The following is a 21969-nucleotide window of genomic DNA, read 5'->3' as shown; positions in this document are numbered from 1 at the left end:
GGAGCAGGACACTTGATGTCTGGACCATTATATCTGGGGACTGGCGATGGGAGATTTAGGGTGGGGGTGGGAGGTCTAGGAGGGGTGTGGGGATGTTGGGGTGGGAGGTCCTGGAAGGGTGTTTGGGTGGGAGCTCTGGAAGGGATGGGGGTCTGAGAGGCATGTCGGGGTGGGAAATGTTGCTATGGGGCCCAGTCATTTCTAGCTACGCCCCTGCCTTCCACCTAAGTATATATGGAACCTATGGGTCAGTAGGGGAGGTTTCTGAAGACCTTCCACCTAGGTATTTATGGAACCTATGGGTCAGTACTGGAGGGTTACCTTCCACCTAGGTAATTATGGAACCTATGGGTCAGTAGTGGAGGGTTCTCATTAGCTTCCGCTGACGTATATAATGGAACCTATGGTTTAGTAGGAGAGGGTTCTTATTACCTTCCAATGAGGTATATATGGAACCCATCTACCCAAGGCTGTGAAAACCTTTGTGTCAGCCCTAACCCCATTCTCCAGGTCTCCTGCTCAATAACGTCTTTCCATTTTCCAGTATTCCATTAACAGGAACTCCATCTTGTCTGATTTCGGGTTAGACAGCTCTCATACCTCTCCAGTCATCTCTACTAAAATCTTCCAGCATCGGCGGCAGGGTTCCGACACAGCACTGATTCAAGACCAGGTATGGCGATCTTCTCTACCCTTCATGTAGTCATTACATTATGTGCACCTGGATCCTAGATATGTGACACCATGTGGATTTTGCAGGTGGACAATACCCGACCCATCATCATATGCCCTGAAGAGGATTACGACCATGGCTATGACATCTCTGAGGTAACACGCAGACACCCATGTGATCCTGTATATAGCATGGAACAGGACCCTAGTGTATTACAGAGGGGTTTAGAGAAGGTGGGGGTCTACATATACAGCTCAGAGGTTATCAATAGAGTCCTTGTTCCATCTCCACCCCTCAGCCCTGGCACTGATATAAACGTGTTTTGCCCAGCTTTCCCCACACACCACTAGCCTACAAACCCCTCAAATTCTATCTCACCTTTTCTTAGAATTTTGTGGTGTTCCTCTGTTATTTCTCCTGGAAGTCCATGAATACATTTGCAAATGGGTTTTACCATTGTCATTAGGGTGTGTGGATGGGAAAATATTAGGTTACTTCTGATTATTCATGTCTTTTGTCTGCAGTGTGATGGTTTATTCCAAGACTTGGACAAGCTGAAGGTTCGGCCGGCCCACATGGGAGTGTTCTTGAGATACATCTTTTCTCAAGCGGATCCCAATCCTCTGGTGAGTCTCGGTGATACCGGTTTCTAATACACATTGAAATGTTGTGCCGGATCCTGTCTCTCGGGAGGACTGTGTAATACTTAAATTTCCCTCTGGGGGCGCTGCAGGATAATTAAACACTTCCTCCACTGATCACTATGGATTAGAGAAGAGCGAATTGATTAGTCTCATCAACAAGAGTTCTTCACCTGAGAGGAGCTGTCCCCCACAGATGAAGAAGTTCCCCCTCTGACGCTTGATTGACGGGGCCAAACATCACACCTGGCCCTGGAAATGCTGCTCTGAGTAGCCGCACAAGCACAGAGGCTCTGTTTCCGATGCCGGTTCTTAACCTGCAGATGAATACGCATCCTCTTGCTGCTTGATTAAAAGGGCCATACATCTTGCGTCTTTATCTGCGGGGGCAGTCCCTCGCAGGTGAGGAGCTCTTGCTTAATTTTGTACAAATTTTAAAATTTTGTACAATTTTGCTCATCCCTACTGGGGATCTCATGCAGGTTTTGACATGCTCACACAGGAGCATGACTTATTATGGTACAAGCTGTTTAATAAACCATTCACTGCCTGCTAGCAGAGATCTTGAAAACCAAGCAAAATGAATACACCTATTAGATACTTGTAGAGGTTTTCTTCATCTGATGCATACATCTGTAATATCCTGTTCTTGTCCTGATGCTGATGTCCTCTCTTTTCATGGCCTTCAGTAAACTTACCTGCTTGTCATCTTTCAGCTCTTCTATCTGTGTGCTGAAGTTTGCCAGCAGCTCAGCGCTCGGGACGCCTGCTCTTTGGGGAAGGAGGTGTGGAACATCTTCTTAGATAAAAGTGCAGTAAGTGACAGCAGACGAATTATCATTGTGTTACATGATATGTGATAGGTCTTCCTGTGTTGGAGGCTCCGCCCATGAGGAACTGCTCAATCCACCAGAGCACAAGGACCCAGGCACTGATACAGCAGGGCCTCCAAGGTCAATCAGAAGACAGGCCGGTTTAGAACTGCCACAAGGGTTTAGGGTTAGTCAGTGATAACAAAGGCCCCCAGAATCCTCTTCACTGGGGCCCAACATGGTATCCCACCTGTAGAAAAGAGTTAAGACTCATGAGATATATGGGGACAATCTGTACCCGTACCATCTCCTCTTGGGGGGCCAATATATCCCAGTCCAACACTGTATCCCACCCATAGAAAAGAGGGATCGATGAGATATTTGAGGACAATCCGTACCCCTACATGTCTTCTGGGGTTCCCGTGGTACCTGAGTCCACCATTGTATCCCACCCATAGAAAAGAGAGATTGATGAGATGTATGGGGAGAACCTGAACCCCTACCATCTCCTTTGGCAGCCCAAGGTACCCCAATCCGACACTGTATCCCATCCATTCAAAAATGAGACCAATAAGATGTATGGGGTCGCGTTCTACCTTCTCTGATCTGCCCTGTTGTCTTTTTCAGCCTCTGAGAGTGAAAATTCCCGAGAACCTACTGGCTGAAATAGGTGAGTGAGATATATCTACTCTGACTTCTGAAATATTATCCAGGGGTTCCAGAAATAGTCGATATCGTACAAAAGAAAGTTTTCCACGACCGTTAGGAGGAGCTCACAGCACATGGATTTCCATTGTGCCCACTGACTGTATAAATAAATCTGTGTGCAGTGAGCTCCCCCTTGTGGTGACTGCAGGCAGCGGTGGTTTGCCATTTAATTCTACAGCTGTGTGAAGGGGAAGAACTCTGATGACTTCCAGAACTCTGAACTTTCCCTCCCTGTTCCTCTCAGATTCCTGTTTACGTGGCTCTGAGGATGTTCGGAACGCACTGAGTGAAGCACAGGACGCCATGTTACCGGAAATACAGGAGCAGATACAAGACTACAGGTAGCATAATAATGGTTAATATATTGTATGCTGCAAAGACTGCTCTTCTCAGAATGCAAATCGTAAGAACAAGCTAGGGAATACTAGAATTCAGCTCTGAAGCTTGCAGAATACTGAGTGCAGCTGTGTAGTATAATGTTAATAATGTATGTACACAGTGACTGCAACAGCAGAATAGTGAGTGCAGCTCTGGAGTATAATACAGGATGTAACTCAGGATCAGTACAGGATAAGTAATGTATGTACACAGTGACTGCAACAGCAGAATAGTGAGTGCAGCTCTGGAGTATAATACAGGATGTAACTCAGGATCAGTACAGGATAAGTAATGTATGTACACAGTGATTGCACCAGCAGAATAGTGAGTGCAGCTCTGGAGTATAATACAGGATGTAACTCAGGATCAGTACAGGATAAGTAATGTATGTACACAGGGACTGCACCAGCAGAATAGTGAGTGCAGCTCTGAAGTATAATACAGGATGTAACTCAGGATCAGTAATGTAATGTATGTACACAGTGACTGCACCAGCAGAATAGTGAGTGCAGCTCTGGAGTATAATACAGGATGTAACTCAGGATTAGTACAGGATAAGTAATGTATGTGCACAGTGACTGCACCAGCAGAATAGTGAGTGCAGCTCTAGAGTATAATACAGGATGTAACTCAGGATTAGTACAGGATAAGTAATGTATGTGCACAGTGACTGCACCAGCAGAATAGTGAGTGCAGCTCTAGAGTATAATACAGGATGTAACTCAGGATCAGTACAGGATAAGTAGTGTATGTACACAGTGACTGCACCAGCAGAATAGTGAGTGCAGCTCTGGAGTATAGTACAGGAGGTAACTCAGGATCAGTACAGGATAAGTAATGTATGTACACAGTGACTGCAACAGCAGAATAGTGAGTGCAGCTCTGGAGTATAATACAGGATGTAACTCAGGATCAGTACAGGATAAGTAATGTATGGACACAGTGACTCCACCAGCAGAATAGTGAGTGCAGCTGTGGAGTATAATACAGGATGTAACTGAGGATCAGTACAGGTGAAGGAATGTATGTACACAGTGACTGCACCAGCAGAATAGTGAGTGCAGCTCTGGAGTATAATACAGGATATAACTCAGGATCAGTACAGGATAAGTAATGTATGTACACAGTGACTGCACCAGCAGAATAGTGAGTGCAGCTCTGGAGTATAATACAGGATGTAACTCGGGATCAGTGCAGGATAAGTAATGTATGTAAACAGTGACTGCACCAGCAGAATAGTGAGCGCAGCTCTGGAGTATAATACAGGATGTAACTCAGGATCAGTACAGGATAAGTAATGTATGTACACAGTGACTGCACCAGCAGAATAGTGAGTGCAGCTCTGGGGTATAATACAGGATGTAACTCAGGATCAGTACAGGATAAGTAATGTATATACACAGTGACTCCACCAGCAGAATAGTGAGTGCAGCTCTGGAGTATAATACAGGATGTAACTCAGGATCAGTACAGGATAAGTAATGTATGTACACAGTGACTGCACCAGCAGAATAGTGAGTGCAGCTCTGGAGTATAATACAGGATGTAACTCCGGATCAGTACAGGATAAGTAATGTATGTACACAGTGACTGCACCAGCAGAATAGTGAGTGCAGCTCTGGGGTATAATACAGGATGTAACTCAGGATCAGTACAGGATAAGTAATGTATGTACACAGTGACTGCACCAGCAGAATAGTGAGTGCAGCTCTGGAGTATTATACAGGATGTAACTCAGGATCAGTACAGGATAAGTAATATCGTCATCATCTTCTTCGCAGGACAAAGCGAACTATGGGCCTGGGTAGTCTTTATGGAGAAAATGACCTGCTGAACCTTGACATTGACCCTCAAAGAGAGCGTCAGGTGGCTGCTAAGCAGATCGCACAGCTGGAGGAAATTCTGTAAGTGTTGCATCCTTTCAGATCAGTGGCCTCCTCTGCCGTTTTACTATGGTTTCACTTCAGGCAATCACCACCACCACATGTGACTTTGTCCTTACCATTATATACAGTCATGTGAAAAAATTAGGACACCCTTTGAAAGCATGTGGTTTTTTGTAACATTTTTAATAAAAGGTTATTTCATCTCCGTTTCAACAATACAGAGAGATTAAAGTAATCCAACTAAACAAAGAAAACTGAAGAAAAGTCTTTTCAAGATCTTCTGTAAATGTCATTCTACAAAAATGCCTATTCTAACTGAGGAAAAAGATAGGACACCCTCACATGTATTCCCTCTTAAATTGGCTCAGATCTCACACAGGTATATCACACCAGGTGCACATAATTAGTAGATCATTACTCTGCATGTTGAATGAGGCTTGCCCTATTTAAACCTCAGACATTTAGTTTGGTGTGCTCCTGACTGTTGAAGTGAGAGTGAGCACCATGGTGAGAGCAAAAGAGCTGTCAGAGGACTTCAGAAAAAAGATTGTAGCAGCCTATGAGTCTGGGAAGGGATTTAAAAAGATCTCAAAAGATTTTGAAATCAGCCATTCCACTGTCCGGAAGATAGTCTACAAGTGGAGGGCTTTCAAAACAACTGCCAACATGCCCAGGACTGGTCGCCCCAGCAAGTTCACCCCAAGAGCAGACCGCAAGATGCTAAAAGAGGTCTCCAAAAACCCTAAAGTGTCATCTCGAGAACTACAGCAGGCTCTGGCTACTGTTGATGTAGAAGTACATGCCTCTACAATCAGAAAGAGACTGTACAAGTTTAACTTGCATGGGAGGTGTGCAAGGAGGAAACCTTTGCTTTCCTTGAGAAACATTGAGGCCAGACTGACATTTGCCAGAGATAAAGTTGACAAAGACCAGGACTTCTGGAATAATGTTCTTTGGACAGATGAGTCCAAAATTGAATTATTTGGACACAACAGCAGAGGACATGTTTGGCGTAAACCAAACACAGCATTCCAAGAAAAGAACCTCATACCAACTGTGAAGCATGGAGGTGGAAGTGTCATGGTTTGGGGCTGCTTTGCTGCAGCAGGACCTGGTCAGCTCACCATCATAGAATCCACGATGAATTCTACTGTGTATCAGAAGGTGCTTGAAGAACATGTGAGACCATCAGTTAGAAAATTAAAGCTGAAGCGGAACTGGACCATGCAACATGACAATGACCCAAAACATACTAGTAAATCAACCAAAGATTGGCTGAAAAAGAAGAAATGGAGAGTCCTGGAATGGCCAAGTCAAAGTCCAGATTTGAATCCCATTGAGATGCTGTGGGGTGACTTGAAAAGGGCTGTACGTGCAAGAAACCCCTCAAACATCTCACAGCTGAAAAAGTTCTGCATTGAGGAGTGGGGTAAAATTTCCTCAGACCGATGTCGAAGACTGGTAGATGGCTACAAGAACCGTCTCACTGCAGTTATTTCAGCCAAAGGAGGTAACACTCGCTATTAGGGGCAAGGGTGTCCTATCTTTTTCCTCAGTTAGAATAGGCATTTTTGTAGAATGACATTTACAGAAGATCTTGAAAAGACTTTTCTTCAGTTTTCTTTGTTTAGTTGGATTACTTTAATCTCTCTGTATTGTTGAAACGGAGATGAAATAACCTTTTATTAAAAATGTTACAAAAAACCACATGCTTTCAAAGGGTGTCCTAATTTTTTCACATGACTGTATGTTGACAGGTCTGCTTTCTCTTAAAATACTCTGTGCTGCTTTGGTACTCTGCTCTTTCTGTAGTCTCACATACCCCTGTCACATTCTACCCTCATTTCACTAACTAATCACATGAATAGACATGTCACTAATTCCCATAGAATTGTTTCACCGCTCTCCTTAAATACTTTGTGCTGCAGAGAGAACTGGCTTTTCCTTTTCCCTCCTGCCTGTGTTGAGGGATTTTGCCTATGTCACAGCATTTCCTAATGTAGCACAGAAAAAAAAGTCTTCTCTTACTATCTGGAAACAACTTGGGCTTCTGAGTGTTAGGACAGGTTGTCCTGGGTCTTAATGAGAGGGTGTTGGTGAGACCCACAGCCCTTTCTAATTAGTAAAATAAGATCTGTCAACAGCAGCCTGTAAGTTTGAAGAGCTATTACAACGTTGCTAACGTGTGTGTGACAATTATTTTGTCAGTTTATCTAATATGATTTTCACTGTAAATCAAGAGCCCTGCAGTACCCCTTGTCACCACAGTGTGCGCTGTTTTATTGCTTACTGCGTTATATGAATCTATTTTTAAGCTGTAAGGTACTGCGGGGGGGGGGGGGGAGAGGATATCTGTACCTTATAAAATACATCTGTAAACTTATGTATTCTTGTTATCTCTTTTGATCAGGTCAAAATATGAAGAGGAGAGAAGGTGAGGATCCTGGATTTTACTTAGATTAGAACGGATTAGTTTCTAACCTCACTCACCAGGCTTGTAACTTGTGGGGCCTATGGGGGCATTTACAGTAAGTCACTAATCAGCTAGTGATCTCCTATCCCCAGGATAAAAAGGCTAGACAACCCCTTTAAGGGGAGTAAGGCCCTGATAGTGACCACCAAGAAGGTTGTCACACCCCCATACTGTATTTATCTGCGGTTCTCTACAACTTATGTCCACCTTGACAGACACATTTTTTATCGCAATATGTCTAAAATGAGACATCAAACAACTTTCCAATAGGGTTTCTACAGCTTTTACGCAGACCTATGTATCTCCATGGTAACAGACTACAAACAGACTCTGTGTAGTCTGATCCTGCCGTCTTCTTCTCCCTGGCCAGTTTTAAGCTAGCACACTTTTGGGGGGTTAGGAAGAAGTCGGGAAAAGATGGCAGAAGGTCTGACTGTAGAAGGCCTGAGTTGTAGAAACAAAACAATGGGGAATTTTCTATCGAAAACCTATTGGAAAGTTGCTTCATGTTTTGTTTGAAACGCGTCTTTAATTGTGATTCTTTATCTTTTTGGAGCTCTCCCATGGCCTTTGCACTAAGCACCTATATGAATCATGCTGGAATCAGTTCCCGTGAATTTCGTCCTGCCAGCGTCTCGGAGAAGTCTCAGATTATTCCTGACAAAGACAAGTGGCTGCCCTTCTTCCCCAAAACTAAAAAGGTAAGGGAAGTGTTGTAACTCTCAAAAGAAGTATATTTTCTGGACTCCAAGGTGGTAAAATATATTTAAAGGGGACGTCCATCCAAAGTACTGTTTCTATGATTACTAATGGGTAATCATTTATTAGAATACATAGTGGTCGCAGAATTGGTCATTGGCAAGACATTAGAATATTACAGGGGATAGGTGTTCCTTCTTTACTAGTCTTTGGGTCTGTCATATCCAGTAGTACCCTCTAGTACACCACTAGTTGGTGGCCTTATGTGATACCTTATAAAGGTCAGAAGACTACTTGTTTGACACCCAACACATGGTGCAGTACTCAAACTGCTATAGGTGGGCTGGATATGTTCTCTTGAAGATGTAAAGCCCAACATGAGTGATACCTAACACAAGAACATCATGTAGAGTTGCCCACAATGTCTTGACTCTAAATATCCAATGACATTGATGGGATCTATGGGGTGTGATTGTGATTGCACTGTATAGGTGACAACTTGTAGGATCCTTTGACTCCAATGCAACAGTAGTATGATATCAGATGCTACATGTCCTGATGGACCACTGATGCTTCAAGGTATAGGTTTTTATATCTTGGTACCTCAAATTGTAGCATTTGTTGGGTTCGGTATGGGAAAGAATAGAGGAAGAAAACCAGTACAGATATTAAATGTGATGGAAAAAACATAGAAACCTTTTTTCAAATTAGGCTATACTTTTGTGCAAAAGGAGGTCCAACCATTTTGTTGGGTTGTCCCTCACATGTCTTTGGCAGAAAGTCCTCTTCTAGGCCCATTTACCTTGCACTTGGAGCATTGGTGAGTTTCAGCCTGAGAGCAGGTCTTGGTCTTTTAGACCTCATGTAGTCCTTCCAGTCCAGTAGCCTGTAGGAAAGTCTTCTTGGTTCTGCAACATTTTTTTTAATTGGAGATCATCTTGGATTTTTTGCCCCTACAGAACAGCAACGCAAAAAAGGAGAAGGATCGAGAATCTGCAGATGACAAAAAACGAAACCCAATTCTCAAATACATCGGCAAACCCAAGGGTTCCTCTCAGAGCAGTGAGTATAGAAGAGTAATTGCATCTCCTGGAGGATTGAATTATTATCCCATATGTGGTGTCCTACATGGGTTTGCCTGATGGCCTATCCATGGTACTAAACCTCTTTATTGTTGACCTGGCAGAGAGCCATACTTTTTGTAGCCGCTATTCATGGTAGAGCAGCTCCATCTCATCTTCTTGAATGGTTCTAAGCTGTAATACAAGGCACAGCCATGGCTAAAACGATGGCGCTATCCTTGATAAACAACGTAGAGAGGTTCTGCGGAGCAACGTGGCCCAATTTAAACAGCTGATCTGAGAGTCGAAACTAATATTGATGGCCTGTCCTAAGGATAGGCCATTTTATTTTGAAATTATTTAAAACCCCTATAAAACTTGAATTAAAAGGATTGGTTCATAAGTATATAGAAGTACAGTATAATGCAAATAAGAGGGTATCATCTCTCCCACCTAACTGGCAATTATTGTAGTCAAAACTTATGGCCAGTTTTTCTGGTGTCCTACGCAGGTAGTAGATGCTGGTTACTACATTGACTTTGCCCATGATGGTTGTGACTCTGCTTCTCCATGACTCTTAAAAGATATAACCTTAAAACACTCATCCCAAAATAAGGGAAATTTTAATCTCAACAGCCAGTAAGAAGAAGCTTGAGCGTACAAATTTGACTGAAAATGGTCTGTTCCGTCCATCAGGACCTCCGCCAATCCATATGTCCTTTTAGAACATGTTATCAATGCTGCAATTCATGGGCTGGTTGACCGCTGTGACCACTACTCACCAATCCTCCTTCATTCTATCCTAATAATGACGGTTATTAATTTGCAATAATTCACCACTAACGGTTGCCCGGTGGGTTCTCTGTGAGGACCGGGTATGATTTTGACAATCCCCGTCTTTTTAAAGCTTGTAGCGCTTTCCTCCGCTGTGCTGCTCATTTTTTTTAAACTTTTTTTTTTTAATTCGCCATTTTTTTCCTTTTGTAGCGTTTCATGTCCCCCTGTCCCCTGGTGAAGGTAAACCCTTATTTTATCCATGTCTTCATCCCTGGCCACCTTGGCTGTAATAATAATTTCCCACTAATCCCTGTGTATATATATAACCTTAATATGGTCGTTTGTGGAAATGAAGCTTCTTAGAAATCTTCTGCCTTCCTGTCTACCTGAGCTTTTTCCTCCTGGTGAGGCGCTTGCGTTGAGGAGATTACAATCTAATTTGTTTGCACTCAAGGGATATTTAGCATAAAATAAAAAAGTCTGTTTTCTCCTCAATTGGGTCACCAATGGAGAACAAAAACCATGAGAATCTTCTAACCAGTGCACATTTAGTATGAGGATTCATCACCAGTTATGTGGTGACAGATTCCCTTTAAGACTCTAGATGCCATTCATTGACATCCAGCAGAAACTTTAAATACGGTGGGGAACTGATCTCCAAAGTATATTAGAAAGTATGGAGATCTTAATTATTCAATGCTTCAGCCTTATTTAAAGACAGGAGGTTTCCTTTTAAAGGGAGTCTTTCCACTAACGAGAGCAAGGGTCATGCGTTTCCCCATTTAAATGGAGTGGTGATCACACATGGGACATCCAGAGATACAAGATCACAGTGCTCGGCAGTCCTGGCAATTGCGGAGAGATGAATGGACCGGTAGTGAACATGTTTGACCGCCACTCATTTCAAACTGGAGAACACAAGAACCCTGTTTTCCTGGCTGGTGGGTCGTAATCTCCACTGAATAGATACAGGATAGGGGTGGCCATAGACAGAACTTTAATTATTAGCAATCCAACCATAACTGACCATGAGTAAGAGATCTATGGTATAGAAACGTAGTCCTTGAGTCTGAGGAAGAACCAACATCTTGTGTAGTCTGTCTAATAAACTGTAGGTTTTGATGTCATTTTGGGGCAAATCCTCTCTTGTGGCCATCATGCTAGGGCTACATGATGGGTTTCTGACAACTAGAAACAGACTATAGATCATAGTTTTTATTGGGTGTTTGGGGGTTGATTAGTTAGGCTGGACATACACTGTAGTACAGACCTTTTTATTTTTGCTCATTTCTAACAACCCCTTAAACTTTTTGATTGTTGCATCTAAGGCTGGCTTTAGTAAGCATTCTGTTTTGGGCCACTTGAGTTTCCAGGTCTACTGACGCAGCACAAAAGGTCCATGGGGTTTGGACTAATTTCATATACTTTTCTGCACATTTCTCCAATTTTTACTTAATTTGTTTGTAAAAATAAATACAAGTGAAGAAACCCTTCAAAAGTTTATTTGCAACGGTAATAAAGTCTAGGAAGAACATGTGTCTGGTAGTTGGAGATCCTGTGATTAAGTCATTGAGGGCACAGACCTTAGCCCAGCTGTCAGCTACCTCTTGTTTATGTGATCAAACAGTAATTGGGTTGTAGTCTCCTCTGCGCTTGACCTAATTTCACTAACATTGCTCTGCGGACACTGTTTGCTTGTCTCGTAGAATCTCTGGGTGCTCTATCTTCTCTGCGTGGCTCCTGCCCTCTTCTTTTCTCATATTATCTCTCTTCCTTAATGAGTTGGTACGTCGTCAGGCCCACACCATCTAGAATCATGGTGACTTGTATCTCATATTTTTATCTTTTCACAGTAAAACCGGGGAATGTCCGAAATATCATCCAACACTTTGAAAATAACCAACAATATGACCTTCTAGAACTTGGAATGCAACGGTTGTCCACTGGAAGCTTTCCTGATGACCTGATGGACAACAACAGGTAAGAAAAAAAAGAGAGAGCACAGCATGGTACATTTTAGTGTAGCCCACCAGATCATCTTTAAAAGATATTTTCATGTTTCTTAGGAGTTGGGTCACATGACCTTTTTGAGTTGGTTGGATGTCTGAGGGTAAGGGCAAATGGTTCTTTCGCTCTGTAGCCAGCAGCACATGAGAGGCCATAGGCACAGAAAAAAAATCAGCTGCAGCGCACATGGGTAACATTAGGGCCTCTTGATGGGTGATATAGGAAGCTGTTTAGTCAGTGCAATTGCATTTTAGCTTAGTGAAACTCAAGATTATTATGCGGTTATGTTGGATTAAAAGACTCTCTGGCATCACAGTTTGAGTCTGGATGGGAAAAGAGGTCAAATTTTCCAGAACCAAACATGGTTGCCAATTGTAATAATATCAATGTTCAAAACTGGAGGCTTCTCCAAGGGACATTACTCTTTTCCATTACCTCTTCTATGCCCCACTTAGAACCCTAAGTGGTTCCTTGAATTTGTCCAATATTTGAATTTTTTATTTGTTTTTTGCCTTTAGGCCAGGGTACTCAAGGGCAGGGTTTCACAACCATTGTAGAATATTTTACATCAAGATGTATGATTATTTGTTAGTGAGACAGCCTAACTGGACCTCTGAATTAAAAGGGTTTTCTAAAACCTATCTTCTGGATAGGTAATCGGTATCTGATCGGTGGGGGTTAGACACAGAGGACCCCCGCCGATCAGCTGTTTTTGAGAAGGCACCAGCACTTCTGTGAGTGCTTACCAAGCACAGTGCCGTACATTGTATAGTGGCTGTGCTTGGTATTGTGCTCAGCCCATTCACTTCAGTGGGGCTGAGCTGACCCTAGGCAACGTGACACATGAACGTGTCGTCATAAGACCTAGGAAAAGCAGAGAAAAGGCCGCGAGTGCCATTGCCTTCTCAAACCGCTGATCAGCGGGGGTCCCAGGTGTAAGACCCCCACTGATCAGACACTAAAAACCTGTAAGTAACAATCCCGGAAAACCCTTTAAGTTAAAACTCCCAAACTCATTCAGACACCAAACCCCTAAAATACATTCATGGCCTAAATCGGACACCTAAGCTTATTTCTCACCCCATACCAGACCCACTAACATTCCTTGTGACGCAATACAAGACTCCTAAAATTAATCAGACCCCAGACCAGCCCTTACAAATATTCAGACCCCAGACCAGCCCTTACAATTAATCAGACCCCAGACCAGCCCTTACAATTAATCAGACCCCAGACCAGCCCTTACAATTAATCAGACCCCAGACCAGCCCTTACAATTAATCAGACCCCAGACCAGCCCCTACAATAAATCAGACCCCAGACCAGCCCCTACAATTAATCAGACCCCAGACCAGCCCCTACAATAAATCAGACCCCAGACCAGCCCCTACAATTAATCAGACCCCAGACCAGCCCCTACATTTAATCAGACCCCAGACCAGCCCCTACAATTAATCAGACCCCAGACCAGCCCCTACAATTAATAGGACCCCAGACCAGCTCCTACAATTAATCGGACCCCAGACCAGCCCCTACAATTAATAGGACCCCAGACCAGCCCCTACAATTAATAGGACCCCAGACCAGCCCCTACAATTAATCAGACCCCAGACCAGCCCCTACAATTAATCAGACCCCAGACCAGCCCCTACAATTAATCGGACCCCAGACCAGCCCCTACAATTAATCGGACCCCAGACCAGCCCCTACAATTAATCGGACCCCAGACCAGCCCCTACAATTAATCGGACCCCAGACCAGCCCCTACAATTAATCGGACCCCAGACAAGCCCCTACAATTAATCGGACCCCAGACCAGCCCCTACAATTAATAGGACCCCAGACAAGCCCCTACAATTAATCGGACCCCAGACCAGCCCCTACAATAAATCAGACCCCAGACCAGCCCCTACAATTAATCAGACCCCAGACCAGCCCCTACATTTAATCAGACCCCAGACCAGCCCCTACAATTAATCAGACCCCAGACCAGCCCCTACAATTAATAGGACCCCAGACCAGCTCCTACAATTAATCGGACCCCAGACCAGCCCCTACAATTAATCGGACCCCAGACAAGCCCCTACAATTAATCGGACCCCAGACCAGCCCCTACAATTAATAGGACCCCAGACAAGCCCCTACAATTAATCAGACCCCAGACCAGCCCCTACAATAAATCAGACCCCAGACCAGCCCCTACAATTAATCAGACCCCAGACCAGCCCCTACATTTAATCAGACCCCAGACCAGCCCCTACAATTAATCAGACCCCAGACCAGCCCCTACAATTAATAGGACCCCAGACCAGCTCCTACAATTAATAGGACCCCAGACCAGCCCCTACAATTAATAGGACCCCAGACCAGCCCCTACAATTAATAGGACCCCAGACCAGCTCCTACAATTAATCAGACCCCAGACCAGCCCCTACAATTAATCAGACCCCAGACCAGCCCCTACAATTAATCGGACCCCAGACCAGCCCCTACAATTAATCGGACCCCAGACCAGCCCCTACAATTAATCGGACCCCAGACCAGCCCCTACAATTAATCGGACCCCAGACCAGCCCCTACAATTAATCGGACCCCAGACAAGCCCCTACAATTAATCGGACCCCAGACCAGCCCCTACAATTAATAGGACCCCAGACCAGCCCCTACAATTAATAGGACCCCAGACCAGCCCCTACAATTAATAGGACCCCAGACCAGCCCCTACAATTAATAGGACCCCAGACCAGCCCCTACAATTAATAGGACCCAGACCAGCCCCTACAATTAATAGGACCCCAGACCAGCCCCTACAATTAATAGGACCCCAGACCAGCCCCTACAATTAATAGGACCCCCGACCAGCCCCTACAATTAATAGGACCCCCGACCAGCCCCTACAATTAATAGGACCCCCGACCAGCCCCTACAATTAATAGGACCCCCGACCAGCCCCTACAATTAATAGGACCCCCGACCAGCCCCTACAATTAATAGGACCCCCGACCAGCCCCTACAATTAATAGGACCCCCGACCAGCCCCTACAATTAATAGGACCCCCGACCAGCCCCTACAATTAATAGGACCCCCGACCAGCCCCTACAATTAATAGGACCCCCGACCAGCCCCTACAATTAATAGGACCCCCGACCAGCCCCTACAATTAATAGGACCCCCGACCAGCCCCTACAATTAATAGGACCCCAGACCAGCCCCTACAATTAATAGGACCCCAGACCAGCCCCTACAATTAATAGGACCCCAGACCAGCCCCTACAATTAATAGGACCCCCGACCAGCCCCTACAATTAATAGGACCCCCGACCAGCCCCTACAATTCATCCGATCCCAGACCTGTCCCTCCAATTAATCAAATCCCAGATTGGCCCCATACAATTAATCAGACCAAAGGCCAGATCCATTTAATTGATTCCCAAATCAGACCCCTAACAATCAAATCTCTAGTCTTATCAGATATATAAATCGAAGCCTAAAGAAGGGTTTCCTGACCATTGTGGGGATTTTGTGTTCCCTTCAAGCTCGGATATTGTATGGAATTGCCATGTATGCCGTTGTCTAGTTTCTTCCACTTGTTTGTACCTTTCATGAGGCTGATGGAGACAGTTGCTCTGTTCCTGATCTACGTGACATTTATTCGGAAAGGTTAAATCAATGAGTCTCTAATTCTGCTCATGAGACAATACTCTATTTTTATAAGGTCTCGGTGGAGACATGGCGGGTTCTGTCCTATGTGTAGCTGTTTTTAGCTTCGGCAGTGGGAACCGGCAAACCAGCAAGAGATTTTTTTTTTCAGCTGGTAATTACCATTGTCTTTTAGTTGTCAGGACGCCTGCTGTGTCCGTGTGACAGGGCGGTCCTCCAGCGCTCGGATGCCCGCTCTGTCCTGTCTGCTGCACCATTGATTTTTATTGCTAGTATCAGGATGGAGATGGGATCAATAGAGGTTTTGCTTGGAAGCCACCACGAAGCACAGGCAGGCTGAGCACTCATGTCGCAGAACCCGGGATGAAGAAAGCAGGCCTGGAACCATGGGGTTAATATGTAGGGGTGTGTAGGGGGGATGGTCTGTGCCTGAATATTCGGGGGGCTATCTGAAATGATGGATAAAAAGAGGCTGGAGAGGACGTTATGGAAAAGGTAAGACCCCTCCCTAAAGGCAAGTCCACCCGCAATTGCTTTGTAATGTTGCATGCTCTTTACCAGGTGTGGGTACAGCACTTGCTTGATGGACACCACAAAATGGCTCTTTTGAGGATTTTCACTTCCCTCCCCCTCATAGAGGTCTATAAAGGGGGAAGTCCCGCCCCCGCTTAGAGCTGATTTCCAGTTCAGCGAGCAGGTGTCAGTCGTTTTCCTCGGGTCCCTTGTTAATACCCGTCTTCCTGTTTGTGATGTGTTTTGCTCGGCTCATGTATATCCTCAAAGTAAATAATTTACCCTTGAGGGATCGGATGTTGGTCTGATCTCTGCAACTTAATAGATTAGCCTGTTTACAGAGGATTAAGATTAATGGCCTGGACGCTCACGGATTGTGTGAGGGTTAATGTAGAAAGAGAGTCATGTACGGGATTGCCGGAACTGGGAAATCGTCCCAAAAAAATAAATAAAAAATGTTTGGATTCTCTTTTTGTGCTTTTTAGTTGTTAAAAAAAATATGAAAAATAATAAATATTAATTAAATTAAAATAAATGACATGGACATTAACAGATGAATCACTCGGGGGGTTAATATAGAAGAGAATTGTGTGCAAAAGTGTCAGTGCTGGGAAATGGTAAAAAAAAAATTGTTTTTTAATTACTTTTGGGCCTTTTAATTGGTTAAAAAGTACAAAAAAAGTAAATATAAAAAAATATAAAAATTTATTAAATTTTAATCAATTAAAAATATAAATCAAATTTGATTGATCCACTATTTTGAAAATTGTAGTACATACTTCCAAGGCCGTACATGCACTACAAGCAGCCTGCTATGGGGCCCTTGAAGAGATGGGGCCAAGTCCTGGTTAGTCCTATATCATTTGCTTCTAGGTGATGAAAACTGAGCAGGACTTCAGGGTGGTTACACAAAGGGCACGGAGAGGGAGCCCCCAAAGACCTTCTGTCAAGGGTGACAACATCCTATTTTGAGGGCCAATTATAATCATTGCATTGGGGCCCCTACAGTCTTTTATAATGGGTGTAAAACCTCATATTGATTTGCCATATTCTTACCGTCTTAGTGCCCGGTCGGAGGTAAAACTTGGCCGTTCAGAAAGCTTAAAGGGGCGGGAAGAGCTAAAGAAATCCCGCAAAGCTGACAACGTGCCTCGCTCTCGCAGTGACGTAGACATGGATGCAGCGGCCGAGGCAACAAGGCTACATCAGTCCGCATCATCTTCAGCATCTAGTCTGTCCACAAGGTGAGTATTCTGGTGGGCCAGGCGTTAGATGGGTGTTGGCTCCGCTCAATTGGAGTGCTCCTAGGAGGTTCCACTTAGTCTGTACAGTTTGTCTCATGTTAGAGCAGCATGTTATGCTCCAGAGCTGGTCTTCCTACCCTGAATAAAGGGATGTTGCTGATGTCTTCAGCCATATTTGAGGCTGTGACTAATTGTCTTTGGTCACTCTGTCACCCAACGTGCATGCACATATACAGACATGTTTCTCTACCTTTCTGCATGTTGGTCATACCTTTTTACCTTCCTTACTCCATGTTGGTCATACATTACTTCCATGGGCACACACCTAGGTGCTTTCTGTGCCTACTTGGATTGGTGCCCAAGGCATCCACATGACAACTAACAAGGCAAACTCCAATTGTTAGGAATTCTGATGGTTGTGGTGCCAGATCTGGAACCATACTGGTCAAATTTTGATGTCCTATCATAAAAGTAGGTTACTAATATTAAGGCCATTGGGAGGACCATGTGCTTCACCTGTACAAGCTACATGACATACTACCACCCCACTATCCTACAAGTAACAGCACCCTTATAAGACGTCATTAGTGGAAATATACATATGAAGAGCTGTAGTGACATTGAGGTCTTCACTAATGAAGCCAAACAAGGTGGAAACCAATATGTGTTTTGCTTGACACTTATTCTCTTAAATTCCTAACAGAAAAGATGTTAGATTAGCTCCATGGAATGAGTATGTGGCCCATCTGTTGTGGCTTCTCTAGTAAATACATTTCAGAGTTGTGCTTGTGACATGCCCTTATAAAGTCTTTTTTGAGCTGGTAAAGTTTTGTTGAAATTTAACAAACTGTTTTTATGTAACAGGTCCCTGGATAACCCAACACCACCCTACACCCCCAAGCTGATCCGCAGGTGAGAAAGCTGTCCTATAATGGGTTACTTCTTCTGATAGAGCAGCCACATCCAATTACTGTATAAAAAAAGACATAAAATAAATCTGCAGTCCAGATTCGTTGCTAGGACCTAACTGTATATGGGACCAAAGAATCTCCGCTGACAGACTGTGGATAGGAAGTCCATCTTTTGAGTGATTAGGCCTCAGTGGAACCATCATTAACTATCTCTGTTATTTCAGGAGTATGGAGTCTCCAAATATGATCTTTACTGGTGAATCCTTGCTGGCCAACCTCCAAGAAGACGATTTAGGGCATATGTCAGACCCCGAACCCGATGCCCAGAACTGGCAACACACTGTGGGCAGGGAGGTGGCTCAACATCTAACTGCAAAGGAGAGGGCACGACAGGAAGTAATACACGGTGAGTGTCAGTGTTAGTAATACGTCAATCTTCTCAGTATACAATCTCCCCCTGGTCCTCATGGTTGGTCACTTTGAGTTCTGAACTGTAGCCATTTTCTCCTCCTCAGAGCTATTTATGACAGAGGCCTCTCATCTTCGAGTCCTTCGAGTTCTTGATCACATTTTCTATCAGAGGATGCGCAAGGAGAACTTTTTGTCCACAGAGGAGCTTCTGCTTGTGTTTCCTAATCTCCCTGAGCTGATTGAGATCCACAGTAAGTATTCATGTTCTCCTAAGGATTGACTGATCTTGGTTGGATGCCAATGAAGGAAGATGCATGGTTTCTTACATTCTCTCCCACTTTCCTACTTTCAGACTATTTGGTAGAGCTCATGAAGAGGGTGAGGGAGGAAGGACCAGTTGTCAAAGAGATTGGTGACCTTATGCTGTCCCGGGTAAGTGTTGTTGCCTAAAACCACCATATGAGACAGAACCATGTCTAAACATGCTTGTAAGTTGGTGGATATGATATTACTGTCTAGTTGAGACCAGGGCCTGGAGGCTTAGATATCTGGGGGAAAGAAAATTGGACATTGACCATACTTTGCGCATGCCTGTGCAGCGTCTATTCGCCTGTATTAGTCATCGGTACTCTGGTTCTATTTTGGCGGAACAGTCTTCTAAGCCAGAGGAAACCATATCTTCATGTTCTTGTGGAGAATGTCTGTAGGGTCATTTGGCTCCTACTGCCACAAGGATGAAGATGGTTTACCGTCCTCTTAAGGTGGCCCTACACCTTAGATAGCAGTCGGCTGAACGAACTGACAACTATTCCTTTCAACCACTCCATACACATGCAGAATGGGCTTAGCCATGCTTTTTCAATAGAGAGAGGGGAGTAAGCTCATGCCAGACACCTGGCGGTGGCTTATCTTCTATGAGAACAAAATGATGGGACATGCTGAAGTTAAACATGCCTACCCTACAGACATCTGTCCTCAAGGGGTGAGAGATGAGCCAGTCCCCTTGAAATCTGCATTCTATTTAAAAGCGTATTTTCTATGCCGCTGTGTATTTGCACATTAAAATGTGATTTTATATATTTTTTTCTCTATTCATTTCAGTTTGATGGAGCAGCCGGAGAAGAAGTGTGCCAAGAAACTGCCAAGTTCTGCTCGTGCCAGACTATCGCCCTTGACCTTATTAAAATCAAAAAGCGTAAAGAAGCTCGGTTTAACCTCTTCATGCAGGTACTGTCTATCCATGCTCTCGCTTCTTCCTTAGAGATCTGTAGCTGTAGGGTTCTCCATTCATCATCGGCCTTCTGCGTGCCATTGATTGTCTTTTTGCCCGTATTTTAGGAAGCAGAGAGCAGCCCTCAGTGCCGGAGACTTCAGCTGAAAGATCTTATAGTATCTGAAATGCAGAGACTGACGAAATACCCTTTGCTTTTGGAGAACATTATCAAACACACGGATGGTAAGAGAAAATGAAGGCAAAAGCAAAAAGCAAAAACATTCTTGGAATCTTGGCCAACCTTTAGGTATTGATATTGCTTTGATATTGATTGCATATCCTAGGGACCTGTTATCGGGCCAGTTCTCCTTGTATTCAGGCATCTTAAAAATACCCTGGGATTGGTGCCCACTACAGGGCCCAGTCCCAAAGGGTAGGTGAGGGGCCTGGGAAAGGCTTGTGTGCCTTTCCTGCCCCAATAGGGATCTGAATCTGGGTTGTTCCTAGAGGGAGCAGTGAATGATCTCACAACAACACTTACTTTTTCTGGCAAGTTTGTGATTGCCATAGCGTACTTGCCACCTGTCCTGAATTTGCCAGGACTGTCCTAGGAATTTTTGGCTGTCCTGTAAGAAAAATGGGCAGGGCTAAAAATTACCATAAGTGGGTGTTTCTGGACGGAGTTGGGGCATTCCTAGGGGTTGGGGTTTAGATGCCAATTTACCAACTTAAACGTTGCGAAGTATGTCATAAGTCATTATTATAAATGATGATCTAGATCACTGTAGCATCCATGGAGAAGCAGGGGCTTTTCACATATTTAACCATATTTTGGATCAAGTGTTGGCACACCCAAAAGGGTGGAGTTAACTGGTGCTTTATTTCAATCGCAGTAGGGGGGACCTCTAACTACTTCCTACCAGAGACCAAGCAGAATAAGCCTCACCCTGTTCCTGCAAACCTGTTGTATTTAGAGGGGTTGTCTGGCCAATTAAATTGTGCTAAGAAAGAATAATATCAATTAATAAAGTAAGTCCTCTACTCACCTTGCTGTGCCCCACCGTTCCCCACCGTTCCCCTTCCACTGCTTCCCAGGTCCCCCACTGGTTTCTACTTCCTGGTCTTCTCTGGCATGGAGATATGACTCTTTCTGTCACTCACTCCCTGAGATGGGTCACCACTGTGGCCAGTAATTGGTCAGAGAGCTGTCTTGTGTCTTCTGCATTGCAAGGGACTAGAAAGTAGAGACAGGCAGGGGAAGGACTGGTATAGGAGCAACGGGAGATTGGTACGGTGAGTATGAACCTTTTTTAACCCTTACCTTTGGAGATGGAGATGGAGGGGAAATAAAATGAATAAACTTTAGGGGGCATAAGCTCTGACCCCATATGAGACAGGCATATACATACCTTCTTGTATTTTCTCAGCTGGCACACCAGAATATGAGAAGTTGTGCCGCTGTCGGGATAGATGTCGAGACATCTTGAAATTTGTGAATGAGTCGGTGAAGCAGCGAGAGAACGAATATCGGTTGGCGGAATACCAGAAACGTTTGGACACCACTTCCCTGGAGAGAAGCAATAACCCACTGGCTGCAGAATTTAAGGTGGACAAGAACGAGCACCTAATCAATCATATATAGGGTTGAATATGATGAGGTAGTTGTGGCGTCAGGATTGACTGGAGAAATTGTACAATTTAGAAGATCATGTTTTCTGCTTTACAGAACTTGGACCTGACGTCAAGACGTATGATCCATGAAGGATCTCTAACGTGGAGGATAACAAAAGACAAGACCATTGGTAAGTGATCTGTGTTGGCATAATTGATGTATGTAGGTTACCATGAAAGCACTAGAGTAATGAGATGTAGGATAGTAAGCAATGAAGAACATGAAATAA

General features: G+C 44.1%; 1 protein-coding gene across 3 annotated transcripts in view; it reads left to right on the top strand.

Moving 5' to 3' along the window:
• Nucleotides 1-21969, top strand: part of ARHGEF11 (Rho guanine nucleotide exchange factor 11) — an 84643-nt gene that overhangs the window by 53034 nt on the left and 9640 nt on the right. For 2 of the 3 annotated variants that reach the window (XM_044271598.1, XM_044271596.1), the window contains exons 11-31: nt 545-673; nt 760-828; nt 1198-1299; nt 2031-2129; nt 2754-2796; nt 3079-3175; nt 4994-5116; nt 7509-7532; nt 8128-8272; nt 9230-9332; nt 10319-10348; nt 11962-12088; nt 17354-17533; nt 18398-18445; nt 18669-18850; nt 18960-19106; nt 19208-19287; nt 19957-20082; nt 20194-20311; nt 21496-21674; nt 21795-21870. In XM_044271598.1, the coding sequence (XP_044127533.1) occupies nt 545-673; nt 760-828; nt 1198-1299; nt 2031-2129; nt 2754-2796; nt 3079-3175; nt 4994-5116; nt 7509-7532; nt 8128-8272; nt 9230-9332; nt 10319-10348; nt 11962-12088; nt 17354-17533; nt 18398-18445; nt 18669-18850; nt 18960-19106; nt 19208-19287; nt 19957-20082; nt 20194-20311; nt 21496-21674; nt 21795-21870 (2227 nt within the window). The remainder of the gene's footprint in view (nt 1-544; nt 674-759; nt 829-1197; nt 1300-2030; nt 2130-2753; nt 2797-3078; nt 3176-4993; nt 5117-7508; nt 7533-8127; nt 8273-9229; nt 9333-10318; nt 10349-11961; nt 12089-17353; nt 17534-18397; nt 18446-18668; nt 18851-18959; nt 19107-19207; nt 19288-19956; nt 20083-20193; nt 20312-21495; nt 21675-21794; nt 21871-21969) is intronic. The other variant, XM_044271597.1, reaches the window with a different exon arrangement.

Source organism: Bufo gargarizans, chromosome 11 (assembly GCF_014858855.1).
Source record: "Bufo gargarizans isolate SCDJY-AF-19 chromosome 11, ASM1485885v1, whole genome shotgun sequence".
NCBI classification, from domain to species: domain Eukaryota; kingdom Metazoa; phylum Chordata; class Amphibia; order Anura; family Bufonidae; genus Bufo; species Bufo gargarizans.
Note: the sequence above shows the minus strand (reverse complement) of the source record. Positions and strands in the feature narration are given on the sequence as shown.